Here is a 21,006-nt window from a genome sequence, read left to right on the forward strand (position 1 = left end):
AGTGGGTGTGAGTGTGAGAGGGTTGGAATCACGAAGCACTAGTTGTGCTTATGCACTCTTGGGATGGCGAGATCTAGTATGAAACTAGGAATTGGATGCACCGGGAATTAGGACGTAGGATGAGCTGCATGGTTGGTGTAAAATTGAGGTTTCTAAGGCCTGAGTTACACATTGCACCATGCACATGCACATGTACATACAAACACAATATAAGCTCCGAGGCAGCATGAGCAAAATCAAGAAGCAAAGAGTCCATCCTTCTCTTCAAGCATATGGACAGACCGAGAGACTTCTCGGGCGGCAGCGCTAGCGAAGGCAAGGGCCTACACAACTCATGGTGGAAGGGATAAGGTTGCGGAAGTGGGGTCCATCTATTAGCTCATCCAACTAGTGAGATAGTTGGTATTTGAGTATTTAGCTAACAATTTGCTAGTCTACTATCTATACTTGTTTGGATCCAAAAGAGATAATTATTAGCAGATAACTATTGCCTAGAGGGATCAAACAGGGCCGTAGTACTTGAGTACTACTACTATAAAATTACCACCTATCTTAAAGCATCCATAAAGCAGTGTATCCAATTAAGTAATGACTTTCTTACTTGCATTCATCTTAAAGAATCCTATCCAATTAAGTATTGTCTTTCTTAAATTGTTTTCACATAGAGAAATTTCTAAATTTTCAATTCGTAAGGCTTTCAATATTTAACACCCTAGTCCAAGTGTCATTAACATTTTTTTCTCGATCGGGTGATCAACCCGTATTTCATTAAGAGGAGTGCAACAACATGTTACAAGGCGCTAATGGCATCGGCGAGAAACCAATGCGAGGAGCCTAGAAAACCAGAAAAGCAGAGAAAAAACACACCGAACTTAGGATTACATAGCGTCTGGTTGACGCGACCAAACCTGCACAACCTCATTCAGAGTCAAAAAACCAGCCTCGACCCATTCCGAAGCTTCAGTGACTACGTCATTGCGCGCTCTCAAATGGTCTAGGGATGGGAAGCGGTGGAAGATGATGATGTTCCTGTGTTTCCAGAGATTTCAAGTACGGCGCGTGCCTAACCCAGACCCAATCCTCTTCTCTAATCCCCTCTGTTCGGACTTCCACGTGCGGTGGCTGCCTCTTCAATCACCATGAGTTCGTGGAGACCTTGTGGTGGCGTGAGGTCGGCAACATGCTCCTCTTTTGTTCCAATTTCACGTGAAGTCATCTAGCGCGTCTGCCATTTCCCTAATGGATGTCCAGCACCAGCTGTGGCTCTCCCTTGCACTGCTCAATCGTCATTGTAGACCACCTATGAAACGTGGCTTTACAGAAAGGATATAGGCAGTTTCATCATTCTAAACCAAAAAGGTTGATACGAATGGGCCAAAGTATGTGGTGAGGAATCGGTCCTAGTTTAGAAGATAGAGATTAGAGTTTGTTGTAACTTGGTCCACACCTGAATTGCATCGATTCTATATATGTAAGCAACGGCTGGAGCTGTTCCAGCTATTTACTAATCAATACGCATGCGCTCGTAACTCAAGATAGGGTGCAACATTTCTCCTATGCACCTTTGATAATTTACAGTGCAATTGGAAGTGTCTGCTTTAGGATTCCCGTCTCGGCCTCCTGTCTTCCATTCATTATAGGCGGGAAATGCTGAATATAATTGAATTGATTAATGAAGTGTCTGTTTTAGGATTCGTGCTATTTTTTTTAAAAAAAGTGAGTACCAGAGCAGTTTCCTTAAATATTTTACAAAGTTTGGTTCTCATCTATAGTAAATTTTGCTAATTAATAGCCGGACAAGAGCTGCTTTGTAATAGAACTTTGTAGTACGGTGAGATATAAACGTTTGTTGACATAAGGATAGTCCCAATGCTACAAATTACATGTGTTTCTATACTTATTAATTTCTATAAACACTATATATAAAAACTATGGTCCCAATGGATAGTTTCTACATAATAATTTTTTATCCAATCACATACATTCTCTCTCCATTCTCTACCAATCGCATCACTTCATGTCTTGGTTCTCATGTAGACATGGTTTCTAACTTAGACCCAAGTTGCTATGATTTTTGCTCTTTCTCTTCAATAACCACCTTGTCACATCAGCAAAACGCTTAGGTGACAATACAATTAATGTTCATAGAAACTATGGTGATTTCTGTATTAGGAGTGTCCTAAGAATTTAACTGCAACTGTACTATTATGGGTCCCAGGTGTGAACAATAGGCTTACACTACTGCACAAACATGGTTGTACTTTTAGGCCAGTCTCAATGTATAGTTTCATAGCACAGTTACTATGACTATAAACTAGGTAATCGAGCAACATGAATTTCATGGGGATGAAACTCCTCTCTCATGTGATGAAACTCCTTCATTTAATGACCCTGCCAAATCAGCAATTTTGCTTATGTGGCACCCTATTTAATGTGCATGACACTCTTATGAAACATGCATTGAGACTAGCCTTACAATTGCCCATATATAACTGGCTTCTCTATGCCTTGTAAAATGAAAGTAAGAGTAAAACTAACACCTGAAAAAGTTCACTCTAGTGTAGGAAGCACGGATCACGGATGGATTTAATGTATTGGCGTGGGCACTGCAGTTTGCAATCTCGTTGGAATGTGATACACTAGGAATTTGGGCTGGACCATAAATCTTCATGTCTTTTTTGTGTCAAACCGGCCACGACAGATTTACCGCTTCGCGTCACACACAGCGGGGATGTGGGTGGCACTGGAGGTGCAGGAAGCGCCCATCCTAGTACTCCAACGAAGCCATGCAGATGGGGAGGCTGGCAATCTGAGGAGATGGGCGCCTAGCACCTGCACGTCGCGATCGAGGAAGAGGCACAAACCTTGCCATATTAGGGAGCAGTGTCCAGTGGGGCACCATTGAATCAGGACATGCTGATAATGGATTGTAATGCAATCTTATTCTACCCCTAAATATTTAGAGAAGGGTCCTAATCCTATCCAATCAATTACTCTAGATTTATTAAAGAGAATTCTGCTCTAATACTAGCTCTGTTTGGATCCTTGAGCTGATTATGAAGCTCAATCGTCCGTGGGCCACAAGCGAGCAAAGCAAGTGGGATCATAATCTGGCAAATGCACAGTCCTTTGGGTGCTCTCTGTTCTGTCATTCCATCGTTTCTTGACGATTATCTAACATGCCAGGTGCTGCAGCTGCTATGTGCTTGATCTATCGTTGTATCCAGCAAAGTGTTATGTTAAAATAAAAAGAAAAGAAGACAAAAAAAAGGGCTGAAAGAGATGACAATTTGAGTGATAAAATTATAGCTCCAAATGCATTACACATCTCCAAACAAATCATGAAAACAGATAATAATTTATACATATATTTTTTTTTCTCAAGAATGGTGCTCTAATAAAAATTCAACTCTTTTTTCGAAAGAAAAATAAAAATTCAACTCATAATGCCAAGCATTACTCTAGCCAACCGTAGCCTCATTGATGCTTTATGATCTGCTGCATATGATGTGCTCATGCTCTTTTCAGTAATTTCAGCCAACAGTAATTTCAGCTTTAACTTTTCAGACCAGCGAACACTCCCCATAAATAACTGTCATGCATCCACCCAACTGGATGACAACAACATCAAATAGAATTGCTAGAGTGAGTGTGAGAGAGGGTTGAGACTTGGGATGACGAAGCACTAGTTGTGCACTCTCGGTGGTGAAATTCTAAGAGGACACTAGGAATTGGATGCACTGGGAATTAGGACGTATGGTGAGCTGCATTGGTTGGTGTATAACTGAGGTCTAAACTTCGTATTCATTGTTGTCAATTTCCTAAGATTTTCTTTGGAAATTGATGCTCATACGTGAACATAAGCCATGGCGTAGTACTTATGACCTCTGTGGAATTTTGGCTAGATCTGCTACTGCTCTGAGGCCTGAGTTACACATTGCACATACTCATGCACATACGAACACAATATAGGCTCCCAGACCACATGAGAAAAATCATGAAGCAAACCGTCCACACCCTTCTCTCCGAGTATAATGATAGACTGGTCTGAGGATGCCTATGTGTGAGATCTGAGATCCGGTTGTTCATAGGAGTTGAACGCACCAGAATTTTGGGGGATTTTGCTACTACTTTCATAATGAATGGCTTGCTTGCTTGACTTCTTGTTTCTCTTTTGTTGTATTTCATTCGCCTAATTCCAAATGGCTTTGGTTGGATCAGTAGCACGCAAACAGAAGTGTCAAGTTCCACTATGTTTGGCCATGTTAACATGTGCCATGACTTCATTTTAGGCCACAGATCTCCCACTTTAGTACTCCATCCATTCCAATTTATAAGTAATTTCAAAAATCTTGGAGAGTCAAAGCATCTCAAATTTGACCAAAATTATTGAGAAAACTACAAAGATTTGTGACATCAAATAGGTATACTATGAAAATATACTTAATGAAGAATCTAATGATACTTAGTTGGCATCATAAATGTTATTATCTTATCGTATAAATTTGGTCAAACTTGAAATGATTTAACTTTTCAAAATTCTTGGAATGACTTATAATTTGGAACGAGGGGAGTATCTCCCACTGGTGGAGGGAATTTCTTGAATTGCATGAGACATTTGCGGAAAAGATATAAAGAGTGGTTTGAGCACAAACATGTAGAAAAGTGTGAATGGATCAGTTCCCTAGCTTAAACAACTCAAACAATTTTTTTTATGATTAACTCAGGCAATATATGAATTGCTAGGTGACCGGTGCAACAAAAAAACTAGACATTGTATTTTTAAATACACGCATTGTTTGGCATACATATACTGGAGATAGGTGAGTGCTACATGCAGATGAGTATCGATGAAGTATTGTTACTCATTCAGTCCACAGTTCATGTCAAGTTCCTAGCATATAGCATATTGATTGAGTTTCTGACATTTGATGGAGGGTACTCAGGTCTTGTTTAGTTCAAAAAAATTTTTGTAAAATTTTTCAGATTTCCCATCACATTGAATCTTGCGGCACATACATAGAGCATTAAATATAGAAAAAAATAATTAATTATACAGTTTATCTGTAATTTGCGAGACTAATCTTTTAAGCCTAGTTAGTTCATAATTGGACAATATTTATCAAATACAAACGAAAGAGCTACAGTGTCCATGGTTTCACGATGGAAGATCGAGTACTTCCCAAGTTTTCTCAACCTCAATGGTATTGGAATTGAAAGAAGCACTGCCAAAAAAATAAGACAAGCATGATTAACCCTCATCTCTCACTTTGAATTGGACGTGCTTCTAGCGTTGCAGCAGCAGCAGCAGCACCATGCATTAATGTGCCGTGCTTGCTCATGGATCGATTTCTTTGCGGTCGAAGTTAAGGTGACTTATCACTGGTGGGTGGGCCTGATCGATGAGCTCATAAGAAGCTCTTGCAGCTTTTATTGCCACTGATAACAGCTGGCTATCCCCCTATCGGGTCTTAGGATTGAACACATTTAGGTGACTCGCTTGTCCTAACACAAGTTAGTCGAAGCAACCATGCAAACCATATATGAGAAGTATATATCAATACAAAAAAACTAGACTGTGTGCAAAAAATAAATAGCCAGGTAATAATAAAACATAATAAGGACAGTAGAGTCCTCTGGAGAACGAGAGCGAGGGGGTGTAGCGATATGAGAGGAACAAACTGGCTTTGTACATTCGTTAGAGAGATCCAATAGGAATCCGATGCACTGGGAACTAGAGCGTAAGATGAGGCTCTCCTCCTTTCAACTGGGTGCTTCTAAGGTCCACTTAGATATTGTAGACAGCTAGATCTCTAGCCATTCCTCCGCTCCATGACGGTCACCCCTCGCAGAAGCAGTCGCTTGGCAGCAATGAGCAGAGCCTAAGTTTCAAAAAAAGAGCTAGAATTTCGAAGCCGCACCTGAAGGCAAGGAGGGTTCTGCTGAAGAAGCTTGTCCTCGAGCTGTCCATGGCTTCTTTTATCGATGCAGCATCTTTTGAAGAATTCCTGGAGACCTTCAAACAGTAAGCCGTTCAAAGGGCGTCGTGCGCTAAGGTAGTTTGTGGGCTATTAGCTTCTTTGTTTGTCACAAAATTCTTGCTGTATCGCTACTAAGGATGAACACTGGCTCTCCTAGAGCTAGCTTCGGTCTGCGGCTTGCATCACCGATATACTTCTAGGTCTCTTGTACGGAGTTGTCTCACCCTTTTCCTCTTAATAAAAAACTTGTGCCCCGCCACATGTTTGCAAAAAAAAAAAACAAACAAACAAAAAAAAACCTCTACCATTGTTTCAGAGTGAGAAGATCGTGCAATTCCAAGTATTTTGTGTAACCTCAGGGATTAAGGATGACACACCTCCAAACACCATACATGCATGATTGATGGAGTAATAACTCATTAGAAAGAGTAGTACATTCTTGTAAGTTGCAGCAGCAGGCGTGCATTAGCATTGTTTTGTAAGCTCTTGCACTTTGTAATTTCTTTACTGATATGACTATCTCTGAACTATGATGTACCCACACTCTTCATGTCTTCTTAAGAACGAATAACAACAGTTGGTGAATCAGTGATATGTGCAACCAACCACATACATAAATAGCTGGGCCTCTATAGTTTAGACTCATAAAGCGAAAACATCAAGCAGTCAAGTAAAAAGATATGGGGAGAAAAAGAGAAGTGAAACACCGTTCTGAACTTTGGTTAGCAAAATCAAGTAGGTATGCAACGGAAATAAGGGCACAAGTTCAGGCAGTTGGGCTCGATCATCTGACCTGCCTGCACTCAGTTTTTCTCACTTGGGTCGATTCCTGTTTTTAGTGGTTCTTTGCTTTTCTTCTAGTTCTAGCCACGCTCGGGCTTAGCTAGAGTTATCCTCTTTTGTTTTGGTGTTTTGTAGAAGTGGTTGTTTTCGTGTCTTAATAATAAAACTAAGAGTAGCCTCTGCTGCTGTTTTCCTGGTTAAAATAAAGAGAGCCATTCGACTACAGCTTGTGGTTGCTTAGGCCGAAAGTGCATTTTATAGCCAACATGGAGGAAATGTAAATGCATTGAAAACAGCGAACTTGAGTAAGGCATTTCTGAGTCAACAATATCCACTCCAGGCAACGACTATGGAGGTCCATTGTTAGCTGATTAACTATTTCCTAAACTTCTACGAGAGAGAAAAAAGGCAAGCTCTCTTACTAGGCCAAACCGAATAAGTAACAAATGGAAATATGAGATTCAGGGCAAATACTGAAAGAAACTCGGTAAGATTTCCCCCATGGGCCCCCCCCCCCCCCCCAAAAAAAAAAAGAGGCACTGTTTGCTCTACCACTGAGGATACTACAACAAAATTTTCATCTTCGATTTTATCAAGAGCAGCTCCTCTTCGGCTACCATTTTCCAAACACCACCAACCAACAATCTACCCTTCAAAGGGCAGGTTAATTCTGTCACATCTGAAATTTCATATTCTGGTGATGACTTTGGTATTTCCAGAATGCTTTCGTCCACCAACTCCTCGGTCTGAGGCTCAAACCTTTCAGAATGATTAACCTCCTCAAAAGTTTCATTTTCTAATGTGGAAACTTGTTCATGACTGATGACATCAAAGGCAGGAAGAACAGCACATGAACTAAATGAACAGGGTACTGTTCCTATCGGGCAGGGAGTCCATGACTTTGCTACGGACCATCTGTCATGTTTCTCTGGCGTGCTCGTATTGAATGATCCTTCAGTGGTGCCATTCTTCTGCCTCTTCAACTGCACTTTGAATAATTCGAGTGTCTCTATTGCGTTTTCAACTGATCCCTGTTGGTTGCATATGGTTCTTGATTCTGGGAGGAAAGAAGATTTAGCCAACCTTCCCAGACATAACACAGGAAGTTTCCTCAATTTCTCCTTCACATTAGTATCGTTGACCATTTCAATCAACAACAGTACTGCATCTATGAGACATCTTTCACCTATTGTGGATAGATTCAATAACTTCTGCAAAAGTTTTGAAAGGCAAAAACGAGGGATTGCATTCTTGTCTGAAGAAAGTACTCCTATCTCATGAATAAGTCCAATGTAGCCTGAATCCTTAAGCTCTTTAAGGTTTGTGACAAGCCATAGAACCAAGGAACATAACCTTTTCATTTTGGATGGCCCAACTGGCTGCCAAGAATAAGATTCACCTACAATATAACAACCAATAGGGTCAGAAACAGGGCTGCAAATATAGCACTTCACATGACACATCAATTCTAGACACCAGAACAAAATTTGACAGCTCTATCATTGCAGGATTGTGAAGCAAATCATGGAATAAATTATAGAAAACACCAGAATAATGTCTGCAGAAAGGGTAAGTATGATGCTTTATACCTTTATCTGTGAGTTGTTCCTTGGCGTCGATCATTTCAACTACTGACTTTAGCACACTAAGCAGCAGTCTTGGTTCCTTCTCTGAAAGTTTCAGCACGATAGTTTTCATATCACTATTTGATAATTGAATGTCAGATGAGTGGTTAGCAGCCAAATTATTAGTTTCTTGCACGTCACTGCTTTCAGAGTCTGCAGCATCCAGTTCCATAAGGTCCAATAGAACAGAGACCACCTCAGAGGGACAAGCATAGTAGAGCCGTCTGGCATACTTCATGGCTTTCGATATTAGTTTCTCAGAACCTGTAATTTAGAAGTTACCTATCAATATTGGAACTTTACTCATCTTCTCTAATAAACTAATAATCACATATTCACAATATAAATATTTAGAAAGCAGATGAGTTGATTGTAGCAAATAAATGAGGATGTTCAGTTACAAACGTGCACCTTACGCGGAAAAAAGTGGTTCAGATTAATGGAAACGATAAGAAATGTTAATGTGGTGGTGCTGGTGCATCTTTTGCACCTTATAGAGCTTAATCCTAGAGTAATCTTAGCATCAAGAGAAAAAATACAATTCATTAATCTTCCTTGCAAACTGCAATGTGTTGATCAAAGGATGCCATACCAATCTGGAAAGTCAAATGGGCACTGTAGGGTTCAAGATTTATAGTTGTACCGTTAAGTCTAATAGTTTTTTTTAAAGTAAGTCTAATAGTTGGTACTCACTTAATCATAGAAAGGTGTTTGCATTTGCCTTTACTCTGAAGTTACACTTTTTTTATCAAAAAAATTGTAGATATGAGATTTCTAATTAGTCGAATCTAATAGCAAAAAATTAATACTGTCAAGAGAGAACTAATATATTGGACTGTAGAAATGCATCTCTAACCACCCAAACAGCAAGTCAACCAGAAAATTCTCAATGCCAAGCAGGAGCTGGTCAGATTACTCTTAACCAAGAAAGGCCTTCTTGCCATTAACTATACAGAACCTTAGTGCAGCTCCAAGCAAATAAGACCTATATCTGCCTGCAGCCTCAAACTCTGCTGATACTCACGTTTCCTTTTGGACCCTGATTTTGATTCTTTTGCATTTTTCTCCTTCAGAAAGCCAGCAATTTCATGCAGTCTCAACCTCAGTTCCACTTGAGCATCAGGGATTGAATTAGTCTGGCGATCCCAGTAAATACACTTCAACCAATCAAATGCCTGAAAGTAAACTTATCTTAATAAGAAACATCATGGCTAGGAATAAAGAAAGAAATTTACATGCCCAAACTCTTGAAATTATATGAGAATCACCAAACAAAACAGCAAACTGAATCAAATATATGACAAGATGTCTCAGAGATGATAGCAAACTCATTTTACCTTAATGCTTGCCAAGCGTAACAGTCGCAGAGAGGGAAGACTGCGATGGGAACTCTCTGCATGAAGCACAAATAATCAGTACATAAACTTGTAGCTATGATATGAAAGCCAGATCAAACAAATAATCTAATACACTAGGGATTAATTCACCATGTAAAAGGACACAGCAAACAAAATCTTCTAACCATGACGAATGTCGACCAGAACTCGTGGTATTCCAACAGCCTCAGCTAGTTCAGATATTGAAAGGCCAGTTTTTTTATATGGATTCTCCACGAAACCATTTACAAGCCTGGTAGTGGGAAAATAAAAGGTAGAGAATAAGTATTTGTTGTACTTTAACTGTGGAAAAGAGTATGAAATCATGCATCACAATTGCCGAGAGAGTTTCCTCACCTCATGATTGCCATGCTGTACAGCATCGCGAGCATCTCCTCTGACTCCAGCGCATCATCTCCAGCCAATCCGTTCCTGGGGGAAAGAACAAACAGCTTTAGGCATATATAGCACCATTCAAACTCCGCAGCTAGGAGCAGGTTCAAACTCTGTACAAACATCGTACCGGAAGAAGGGATCCCGCAGCCGTATCTCGACGAAGGCGGCGGTGACGTCCACGGGGATCGGGAGGGAGCCCCTGCTCCGCCACGCCGCAATCTGAATCAATCAACGAAACACTAAGAAATTCACACCCTTCTGCTCAAACATTGAGGCCTTCTCGGGCTCCAGAGAAGAGGGTGTTACCCTGCGAAGAGCGGCGGCGGGGAAAGGGGAGAAGAGGCCGTCGCGCACGAAGCGCCACTCTGTCCAGCTCGACCACGGCACCAGCTTCCGACCGGTGGAGAGGCCTCCGCCCGCGCCGTCGTCATAGAAGTCGCTCGCTTCGGGCGCCGGCGCCGGTGCCGCCTCCGCCGCCGCCATGTTAGCCTAGCCAAGCGGGAGTCCGAAGTCCGAACCCTACTAAACCCGTCACCGTGCAACTGGCCGGTGGGGCCGCGCAGTTTTGCTCAGGGGTTAGCAAGCCTGACTCGACTCACTGACGTGTCCGTGTGCGTGGGACTAACGGTAACGGCGTAACGGGTAGAGTACTCGACTCAGAGGTCAGAGCCCAGAGTTGAGTTGAGGACCACGGAGCACCGCCGCACCGGTACATCCCCTCCTGCCGGCATGATCTCGCTGGAGGCCGGAGCGGAGGCGCACAGGGGACGGCGTCTGCAACGCCGGAGGTATTCTGGGCGCCTCCAGCGTCCACCTTCCGCTTCCCGCATTGCCCGTTCCGCCCTGTCCAATATCAACCAGTAAGTACCTAAATCAAATTCCCTGCTCCATTTTTCATGTTAACGTGATGAGATTGATGTTACTTTTACTTCATTGGAGATCATCGCTGTAAAATTTGGGGGCTCAGAATGAATTTGTAGATTGGACTGTAGTGATTCCATGCTTAATTGCTTATGAAGAGATGGGATCTAGACCTCTTTACCAAAGGAGATAGAAACAAAAGATCTCCTAGGTAAGTGTTCTTTACATGGTATTACCTTTGCAGGCAGGTTACATTTTAAAACGCAAAAATGTTGTAAGCCTTAGGTAGAAGGCAGTGATGATTTTCCTAGGTAAGTGTACATGGTATTACCTTTTCCTTTGTTCTGAAATATTAAACCGCAAAAATGTTCTAAGCCTTAGGTAGAAGACAGTTATGATTTTCCTAGGTAAGTGTTCTTTACATGGTATTATCTTCGCCTTTGTTCTGAAATATAAGGGAATCTGAGTCTGTCCTAGGTTAAACTGTCCCCAATTTGATCAAGTTTAGAGGAAAAAAAAGAGATTTACAATATCAAAGAAACATCATTAGATAATTATGAAATATATTTTCATAATTTACCTTTTTAATGTGGTGGGTGCTAATGCTCTTCCCAATAAACTTGGTCAAACTTAGGATAGTTGGACTTGGAACAAACTCAGAATCCCTTATGTTTGAGGATGGAGGTAGTAGCTCTTAACATTAGCACAAGCATTTGTACAGATTACAGATTCTGTGTGCTATTGTATCCTTTTAGTGGGTATATTAAAAGTCTGCAAAGAACTTGATATTTTCTTACTAGCAACTGGTCATAAGCCACTTAGTAGAAGCTAAGTACCATCACGCCAAGGGGCGATTTGCATATGCCAATGCAACAGCAAATTTGAAGTTTTTCCTACACATATTTTATGGTCTAGTTTCATTCATCCCTCCTAATTTAGTTAGCTGGTCTATTAAAGTTGAGATATACATTCCTCTGCCTCTGAATTATTTTTTTAAGAAAAGATATATGCTATAAATATGAGTATGAGTGTGGAAGTGTCACCTTTTATAGCTGTTCAGGTACAATAACATCTCCATCAATCTCAATGTCTCTGATATGAGCTATCTTGCCTCGATCCAGCCCACCTTCTTCGCACCGTTGCTTGATTAGGGGGCATTGTTTGATGTAGAGTTCCTTGAGTCCCATGGGAAGGCCTTCTTCGGGCAAGCTTTCAATCTCAGGACAGTTGCCAATGAGTAGCGTTTCAAGTGAGGAAACTTCATACAGGCTCGGAGGCAGACATTGGAGGTCATCACAGCTTGATATTTCCAAGAACTGAAGTGTATGAGGTAAGCCCTCCACTGGGAAGTTACTGATATCTGGGCAGTCAGCAATTTCAAAATGCCTGAGATGAGGAAGGTATCTTAGGCCATTTAGAAGTACGCATGCTAATTGAGAGCATGAGTTTAGACGGATGTCTTCAATTGAAGTGGGAAGCAAGCCTCCGTCAAGTGCTGTCCAAGGCACCAGACAAGGGCACTTGTAAATATGCAGGCTCTGTAGTGATATCAGAGGACGGAAACACTCCTTTGGCAGTGAAACAAGTTGTTCACAGTGAGCTATTGTTAGACTCTTGAGAGCTGTTGGTTTGCGTGCAAGCAAACCTACACGCAGAGATTCTAGATTTGGGCAGTCATTTATGTATAGAGACGTTAGAGAAGATGGACTGGCTCCATTTTGTAGCTCCGGCAGTGACTTCAGCCCGGACTCATATATCCTAAGCGATGTCAACGTTGATGGAAGAAGGGGTAACTTCTTCAGTTTTGGACACCTGATAATACCAAGTTCAGTTAATTGAGGAAACAGCTGTTCAGCATCATAAAAAATCCACTCTCTCAAACTTGGCATATCTTCCAATAGGAGTTCTTCTAAAGCTGGAAAACATTTTGGTTGACCAAATCCTGCAAACTCAGGTCCAATTTGTGTGACCTCAGTTGCTCCAGCTATATCGAGATATTTTAGGAAGGGAAGCTGACCTAGAGGTGGAAGCGCCTTGCTTTTGCAGTTACATATGTGAATAGTTTGCAGATTGGGAAGAGATGCATAAGCCAGCCAGCTAGGGAAGCTCACCACTGGGAACCCTTTAATCATTAGTTCCTTGAGATCAAGATGTGGTTGAAGGCCTTCTAGGACCTCTTCTTGCTGTTCTGGAGGAATTACTGTGCAGTCCTCATCCCATATAAGGTGCAAAGTTCGAAGATGTTCTTTGGTCCTCAAGTTTGCAGCAAGTGCCTCTTGTCTGTCGACTACATTGCTGAGGCCACGAATTGAAAGCTGTCCATGAAGCTGGTCCATGTTCCTCAACTCTGTGATCTTGTACCCTAGGCTCTTCCGGACAACAAATTCCTCTAGTTCCTGGAGGCAGATCAAACTTCCAATTCCAGGTATCCTGGACAATAGCCTTGTGCTTGCCTCTAAGTGACGCATGTTAGTGAGCTTAGTGATGCCTTGTGGCATTTCTCTTAGTGAATTGCAGTCACTCAAATTAAGTGTTTGCAAATTATAGAGCTTTATAATAGATGCTGGTAATGTCTTCATTTCAGTGCTACTGAGGTCTAGGAAACGAAGCTGTTTCAGATTTCCTATAGATTCTGGTAGCTCCTTAAGACCTCTTCCATGCAAATCAAGAACCCTAAGAAATTGAAGTTTCATAAAGACACTATCAGGCATTTGAGACAGTTTAGACTTGCGTCCATGCATAATGATTAGTGTCCTTAACTTCCTGTAGCCATAAAGTGGACCAGACTGCATGCACTCGTCATCCCTCCATAGAAATAAAAGATGACGGATCTTGGTAGCACTATCACGTCTTCTTTCATGTTCACATTGGTCACAGTCTTCCATGAAGATAGATTTAGCAAGGTCATGCATTGCGTCATGCATGACATAGTTATCCTTGTAAGGCTGGAAGAATGATCTGCTTAGTAGCTCAGTAAAGTATGCATTGCCTGTATCCTCCGGTCTCCTCCTGCTAAATGGCCTGATAAAACCAAGCGCTAGCCAAATCTTAATCAACTTCTCTCTCTTGAAGATATAATCTTTGGGATACACAGAACAGAATGCAAAGCATTGCTTGAGATGTGGTGGCAAGTGGTTGTAGCTTAGCCGTAGAGCCGGCAGTATGTTATTCGTCTCTGCTGGTAGTTCCCATATATCATTTCTTAGTATGCCTTTCCACTCTTCTTCATCTGTTTTGCAAAAGAGGAGGCTCCCTAATGCCTTTGATGAAAGAGGTAATCCTTTCAGTTTCTTTACAATATCTCTGCCTATCACCTCCAGTTGTGGATATGTGCTGCAGTCACCATCCCTGAATGCATGGTTCTTGAATACAGACCAGCTATCATCATCTGATAGTTGTTGTAGCTTGTAGGGCTCTATCCCTCCCATTATTCTGCCAACATTCTCATTTCGTGATGTTACCACTATCTTGCTTCCAAAACCTCCTGAAAGTAAAGCTGCTCTATAGCTGAGCCATTTATCCCGGTCTTCATTCCAGACATCATCCAAGACAAGCAAGTACCTCTTGCCCCTTAGCACTCTGGAGAGTGTTTCCTGAAGCATATTCATGTTGGTGCTTGCAAAGGATTGGTCATAGGCAGCAGCCTCAAGAGTTTCTTGTGTTATCTTCTTCTCGTCGAAACTTTCAGACACATAAACCCAAATCCTCAACTGAAAGTGTTCATTCACTCTGTCATCATGGTACACCATCTGCGTAAGAGTGGTCTTACCAAGCCCTCCCATGCCAACAACAGGTATGACACAAACATTGCAGGAATTATGTCCACTGTCAGAGAGCAAAAGCCTTACCATTTCCTCTCTGTCTGCCTCCCTGCCAAATACAGCTGAACTATCTACAAGGGAACTTGAATGGGGTCGCTCTGAGGTCTCACGCCTACTCAGACCACCCAACATCTGGAGCCCAATGGTGTCCCGTTCTTTTGCAATCTTATCTAACCTCTCCAATATGCTGCTAATCTTTTGATTTATTCTGTACTGATATAGATTCCTACGCAAGAAGGAGGTGGGAGAACTGACACTTGCCTTTGTGTGAAGCTTCATCTGTCTCTGCTTCAGACCCAAAATTTTGGTGGAATAACTGTCCAGCAGATCATCAGTGTCGTACGCGATATCCTTGAGCTTTGCCAGCCATCCCCTCACGGACGCATCTGTCAACTGCTTTGCCTCAGCGTCATCAAGGAAGGCCTGCAATTGGGACAGAGTGCAAGAGAGGTTCTCTAGCTTGCCATGGATGCCTCTGCAAGATCTGAAGTGATCATGAACTACTTCAAAGAGTTTCTCAAAGAGGGTCTGCATAAAGGCTCCTAAAATAGCTTCGGCAGCCATGGGAGTATGCTTGGGTGCTTCCTCCTCTTCTGGCCTTAATCTTGGTCTGTTTCAGTTGTTTGGCAGTAAGGGCTAAAATAAGTGGGAAAAGGCTGAAAGGTGTTCAGCCTCCTAGAGGACCAAGATTAAGCGTGTGTTGACATGTTGACTTGAAGGTGACCTTTTGCATATACTCCAAGCTGGGGCGGAGGGAGGGAGGGGCTGAGGGGGCATGCTGGTGAGCTTCGCTTGTATACACAAGATTCCACACTCCTCCAAGTGAGGAAAAGATATGCCCTATAATAATTATAAGCAATATGTTCCTTGAAGTGGCGCGCTGTCACAGTCTGCTCCTTACACATGTATGTTAGCGTCAGCAGTTCTGTAGCCCAGTGCACAGAGGTCTTTTGGAGCTGCTCTAGGAAGCTTCGCTTATTTTTCTGTTTAATTTAAAGCCAGGAAGAACTGGGGGAGAATGGAAGAACCGGCTACTGTTTAGAGCCAAGGAAGCTTCGCTTATTTGACTGTCACAAGAACTACCATCAATTGTCTACCTCATGTATGGGCCATGGGCCATTGGGCCAAGCAACTAGTACATCAACTGCAAGAGTTGAAGAGGCTTCCACAGGCAGACAGGAGTATCAATTATCAACCAGAACAACAACTCCGGCCCATGGCTCTCTCTCCTTCCTCCTCTGGATTCTTATGTATCTCTGACTCCTATCTCTCCTATCTATCTCCAGAGCTTGCAGCTCTACTACTTTCCCTGCTGGTGCTTCCTTCCCCAGTCTGTCTCCCTCAGTTGTATCGGACTCGGACCGCATTGGTTCAGTTCTTGTCCGTGCTTGCTGATGGTATTAGTGTGATCGGTTGCTAACATTGACCCGCTGAAGGAGACAGCTGAGCAGCTCATTTTGTCAGAGCACAGTGACCGGTGGTGGATACTTTACCTAACCATTCATCATAATCATATGTCGACTCACTGTGACAGTGCCTACTCATTGACGTTCCTAAAGAAACGCTGAAACGTGGCCAGTTCTGTGACCTCAGAGAATGAAATCTGACGAGGGTTCTTCATCTTTGGCAAGCAGTTGTGAAGACTCTGAGAAGCTCGACATATAGAGAAGCTAAGCTGATTCGCAGCATACCAAGATTACTGCTGAGGCAGCGACGGACGGGTATATCAGTATCAAACTTTCATCAGTGGCCTGGTGACTGAGCATTTTTGCAGCCCTCATAGTTTCAGTTTGACAGTGCTGTTTCTTTTCCTTTTGCTGAAATCTTCGTGTCTTTCAGTCTGTGTAATGTTTGATTGGACTCCTAAGTACCACGATCCTGATGAGCTGGGTATGTGTCTTTGTTTTCTTCGCTGATGAAATGCTGACCAATGATTTGAAACTGGTTTGGATAACACGTGTTGGCTTCCGTGCCTTGTGTGCTTATTGTGAATTGGCCAGTCGATGGATAGATACTCCCTTTCCCTGCGAAGTGTTCTACGACGGGTGGACTCTCTCGCCTGCTGATGGGCTAATGTCAAAGGCACGTGCAGCAGCAGTTGCCCGCCCTGGTTATGGGTGATCGTGGCGCACATGACCGGAGCCTCACTTTGGTGTGGCGTGAGCACGATGGACGGTGAACATGATGCGTTGCGCCGATCGGATTCGCCGTTCTTGTGAGAGCAGCTGGTGGTCAAAAGCCTGGAATTGATGGAATTATCCGATCAGATTGGGTGAGCCGGAGGGAGCCCAAAGTTTGCGCCGTCACAAATCCCAACCAATCGCCGAGCGAGGCCTCGAGCTGAGCTGCTTGTGTCGATTGTTAAATACTAGCTCGCCGCGTACGACACACCAAGCGGGCTGCGGGCGGCGACTCTCTCATCTGCTCTGCTTCTCCACTCCGCTCCGCCGGCAGCGCGGGCCATGGCGACGCCAGCGCCGGCGCCCTCCCTCCGCCTCCTCCTGCTGCTACCGCTGCTCACCGTCGCCGGCGCCGCGGTGTCTCACCCAGCGCACGAGGTGGGTGTGCTTTGACTCTGTTCTCTGATTCTGTCGTCGCACGCTTTGCCTGCTCTGGCTGGTCGCCTTGCCTCACGTGGCTGGATTCGGCTGCGCGCGTGGCAGTTCTGCGCAGTCGGGGGTGACGCCGCCGGCTGCGGCGGCGGAGGGGACGGCACGAGGATCCTGATCAAGGGCGGGACGGTGGTGAACGCGCACCGCGCGGAGGAGGCCGACGTATACATCGAGGACGGCGTCGTCGTCGCCGTCCGCTCAAACATCCCGGTGAGTTGCTTGATCGCTTATGCCTCCGCGAGATTGATTGGTTCCGAATCTGTGGATCCCGGCGCGTGTTCGATTTGTTGGTTTGCTGGTGTCGCTCACTCTGTTGCCACGAGGCGCCACTCTGCTGTTCCCACCCACTATACCCATGTGCTCGGTGCGCTTGGGATTCCTGGCACTTGATTTTGTGATCGATGGATTTGTTAGCTTGGGATCTCTACTAGGTACTGTAATTTTTATGTCTTGATGTCATTTCTAGGTTGGTGCTGATAATGTCCGAGTAATCGACGCAACAGGAAAATATGTCATGCCAGGTGAATTCTTACTGTCTTCTTGTGGTGAATAGTTATGCAATCCGCTGTTACTTGTTGCACGGTTTTATCAGGCTTCTGGTGAATGTTGCAGGTGGAATTGACCCTCACACGCACCTGGAGATGGAGTTCATGGGCACCGTGACCATAGATGACTTCTTCAGCGGCCATGCTGCGGCGCTGGCTGGTGGGACGACGATGCATATTGACTTTGTCATTCCTGTGAACGGCAACTTGACTGCAGGCTTGGAGTCCTACAAGCACAAGGCAGCAAAAGCTGCCATGGATTATGGCTTTCACATGGCCATTACAAAGTGGAATGATGAGGTTGCAAGGGAAATGGAAGTGATGGTTAAGGAACATGGTCAGTGTATATACACTTTGGTTTTTCTGTACTGTTACTTATTTAAATCAAACTTTTTACATAAAACAACTCCTATTCATCGACATGAGAATCAGTTTTTTCAAAGGAAAACATTATTACACTTTTATGACAGCCTGGTGCATGACTGCATGGTTTTTAGATTTTGAAGCAGATCCTATTAAACATCAATTTCGAAATTGCAGGAATAAATTCTTTCAAGTTTTTCATGGCATATAAAGGCTCGTTGATGGTCACCGATGACCTCCTCCTGCAAGGCCTACAGAAATGCAAGTCGCTTGGTGCCCTTGCTATGGTTCATGCAGAGAATGGGGATGCTGTTGCCGAGGGACAACAGCGGATGATTGACCTTGGGATAACTGGTCCAGAAGGGCATGCTCTCTCAAGACCTCCAATTGTAATCCCAAATTCAACCTTCTCTTCTGCTGTTATGCTCCTTGATATGTTCAGGTTTTCAATAATAATTAGGGCCCTCAAGAACTTTTGTCATTTATTCTTTATAAGCTATTCAAAAGTGGAATATTTTTTTATCTTATTCACTGCAGTTAGAAGGAGAAGCAACTGCACGGGCAATCCGTTTAGCAAAGTTCATCAATACGCCACTGTACGTTGTTCATGTGATGAGCATAGACGCGATGGATGAGATTGCCAAAGCTAAAAGAGAAGGTCAGCCACCTGGCATCTTTTCTTCCAGAATTTAGTTGGATTCTACTTTGGATCCTGAACCAGTGTTCCTACTATTAAATGGGACTACCGTTGAATGATTCTTTAGATAGATCATTTACTGAATATCTCGCTTGACTTAAATTTAGCAATTTTCAGTAACTGGACTAGGTTAATTTTAAAAACTTTGCAGGGCAGAGAGTCATAGGTGAACCTGTGGTTTCTGGACTAGTGCTTGATGATTCTTGGCTTTGGGATCCTGACTTCACAATTGCTTCAAAGTAAATGGGAAAACAACTCGGTAGCAATGTTTTTCGGATTATATATTATTTTATCTCATACGATGCTTCTAGGTATGTGATGAGTCCTCCAATCCGGGAAGCAGGGCATGGTAAAGCACTCCAAGCTGCTCTTTCGTCAGGAATTTTACAGGTGACACACTTGTGTCATACACTGAACTGTAGAGTCAAACAAATTGCATATTGTCTTTCAGCTTTTCTTCACTGGTTATTTCATAGAACAGATGGTATATTAATTGCTGAGAGGCAATGTTTACGTTACCTGCTATGGAGAAGGAAACTTATGTTGCATTTTGCATAGTTACCTAAACATCTAACTGTACTTTGTTGCAGCTTGTAGGTACTGATCACTGCACATTCAACTCCACACAGAAAGCTTTTGGTTCTGATGATTTTCGGAAGATTCCCAATGGTGTAAATGGTAGGGCCTCTGGACTTAACTGCTAAAGTGATAGTAGGATCTATAATCTGTACAGGAGATCTTGAGACATCTCTTTCCTGAATACTTGAACCCAGGTCTTGAGGAACGGATGCATATAATTTGGGACAGCATGGTGGTAAGTTTAGTTTGTGAAACGGTTTAAAAGAAATTAACAGTTAGAGTTCTGTAGGTTCTCTATTCAGTTCTTCTACTCTGATATTTATGCACCATACACAGGAGACTGGCAAAATTTCTGTAACCGACTATGTCAGAGTGACAAGCACAGAATGGTATTACACACTAAATCTGCTTGAACCAGGGTTTAGTTTAGCAGTAACCAGATTGTCATATCAAAATGCATAGTTCAACTAGCAAACAACAATGATACAAATTACTCAACCCTTTTCAGTGCCAAGATCTTCAACATATTCCCTCGGAAAGGAGCAATCCTGGAAGGATCTGACGCAGATATCATAATCCTGAATCCTGAAAGGAGCTTTGTGATGGGTGCTCACACTCACCATTCGAGGTCCAACACTAATGTGTACGAGGGCAGGAAAGGAAAGGTTGGTTGTTCTTTCCACACATGAATCAGCAGTATTTAGTGTGGAACTTGCAACATGTACTAATGTTCATTTCGTGTAGGGAATGGTGGAAATCACAATCTCAAGGGGCCGAGTGGTATGGGAGGATGGTGTTCTGAACATTACACCTGGTTCAGGAAGATACGTCATGATGCCACCTTTCGGCTACGTCTTTGATGGGATTCAGAGGTCCGACGCCGCCTACAGAGCTTCCCTCCGAGCCCCTGTACAGCGTGGTAAAGCTAGTGCATAGCTTATAGCTATGACAGCTGTTGATGCCATTGACCTGGCAGTAGCCCCCATCTGATTCAAGAACGAGTTGCTCCAAGGTGAACACCGTTTGTTCCATGTGTATTGTCTATACAGAACACTTTATTTAAGATCAGATTCAGGATAGGTAAAGGCCTTAGCTTGCCTATGTACATCAAACACATCTGTGACTTAGAAAAATTCCTAGTTTTGGTCCATTTGTGCAACTAGCAATTTGCTATTTCAATAAATCATATTTTCACATTTATCACTTGCATTGTAATGTTAAATCCTTCATATCCATCATGAGTTAACCCCAATATACATGCTAAAAGAACATGATTGCCGATTGTTCATGATGGCCTACGCAGTACTGTGATTTCTTTGGAAGAACATAACTGTGCAAAAAGATATTCAACTGTTTAGTTCGGACAT

General features: G+C 43.0%; 3 protein-coding genes across 5 annotated transcripts; 1 reads left to right on the plus strand and 2 right to left on the minus strand.

The window, feature by feature from the left end:
- Nucleotides 7,326–10,679, minus strand: LOC8055266. Its single transcript, XM_002458611.2, has 8 exons — nt 10,468–10,679; nt 10,289–10,380; nt 10,123–10,197; nt 9,912–10,018; nt 9,727–9,782; nt 9,414–9,564; nt 8,354–8,653; nt 7,326–8,163 (listed from the first exon to the last, which is right to left on the minus strand). The coding sequence occupies exons 1-8, from the start codon at nt 10,642–10,644 to the stop codon at nt 7,328–7,330; spliced, it is 1,794 nt and encodes a 597-aa protein (XP_002458656.1). The 5' UTR covers nt 10,645–10,679; the 3' UTR covers nt 7,326–7,327.
- On the minus strand, nt 10,874–15,483 carry LOC8082415 (disease resistance protein RGA2). Its single transcript, XM_002458612.2, has 2 exons — nt 12,066–15,483; nt 10,874–11,004 (listed from the first exon to the last, which is right to left on the minus strand). Exon 1 carries the CDS (start codon nt 15,405–15,407, stop codon nt 12,069–12,071), a length of 3,339 nt encoding a protein of 1,112 aa, XP_002458657.1. The 5' UTR covers nt 15,408–15,483; the 3' UTR covers nt 10,874–11,004; nt 12,066–12,068.
- Nucleotides 15,766–20,842, plus strand: LOC8082416 (dihydropyrimidinase). 3 transcript variants are annotated; one of them, XM_021457187.1, is made up of 15 exons: nt 15,766–16,597; nt 16,683–16,733; nt 16,844–17,401; nt 17,507–17,665; nt 17,922–17,976; nt 18,068–18,337; nt 18,541–18,752; nt 18,901–19,021; nt 19,212–19,299; nt 19,372–19,450; nt 19,651–19,738; nt 19,834–19,874; nt 19,976–20,028; nt 20,148–20,304; nt 20,384–20,798. In XM_021457187.1, exons 3-15 carry the CDS (start codon nt 17,306–17,308, stop codon nt 20,573–20,575), a joined length of 1,611 nt encoding a protein of 536 aa, XP_021312862.1. In that variant the 5' UTR covers nt 15,766–16,597; nt 16,683–16,733; nt 16,844–17,305; the 3' UTR covers nt 20,576–20,798. The 3 variants fall into 3 exon arrangements, with proteins under 3 accessions (XP_021312862.1, XP_021312863.1, XP_002456505.1); XM_021457188.1 differs by having other exon boundaries at nt 15,766–16,564; XM_002456460.2 differs by having other exon boundaries at nt 15,766–16,733; nt 20,384–20,842.

The sequence above is a fragment of the Sorghum bicolor genome, chromosome 3, assembly GCF_000003195.3.
Source record: "Sorghum bicolor cultivar BTx623 chromosome 3, Sorghum_bicolor_NCBIv3, whole genome shotgun sequence".
In the NCBI taxonomy this organism is placed as follows: Eukaryota; Viridiplantae; Streptophyta; class Magnoliopsida; order Poales; family Poaceae; genus Sorghum; species Sorghum bicolor.

What these genes read in the sequence shown, in the direction of transcription:
- LOC8082416 (XM_002456460.2), top strand. Translation starts at nt 17,306, where the DNA reads ATGGCGACGCCAGCGCCGGCGCCCTCCCTCCGCCTCCTCCTGCTGCTA. An exon ending in CTCTCTCAAGACCTCCAATT is followed by an intron (nt 18,753 to 18,900) that starts GTAATCCCAAAT and finishes TATTCACTGCAG; the next exon opens with TTAGAAGGAGAAGCAACTGC. An exon ending in AGAGTGACAAGCACAGAATG is followed by an intron (nt 20,029 to 20,147) that starts GTATTACACACT and finishes AACCCTTTTCAG; the next exon opens with TGCCAAGATCTTCAACATAT.
- LOC8055266 (XM_002458611.2), bottom strand. Translation starts at nt 10,644, where the DNA reads ATGGCGGCGGCGGAGGCGGCACCGGCGCCGGCGCCCGAAGCGAGCGAC. An exon ending in TACAGCATGGCAATCATGAG is followed by an intron (nt 10,019 to 10,122) that starts GTGAGGAAACTC and finishes TCCCACTACCAG; the next exon opens with GCTTGTAAATGGTTTCGTGG. An exon ending in TACGCTTGGCAAGCATTAAG is followed by an intron (nt 9,565 to 9,726) that starts GTAAAATGAGTT and finishes GTTTACTTTCAG; the next exon opens with GCATTTGATTGGTTGAAGTG.
- LOC8082415 (XM_002458612.2), bottom strand. Translation starts at nt 15,407, where the DNA reads ATGGCTGCCGAAGCTATTTTAGGAGCCTTTATGCAGACCCTCTTTGAG.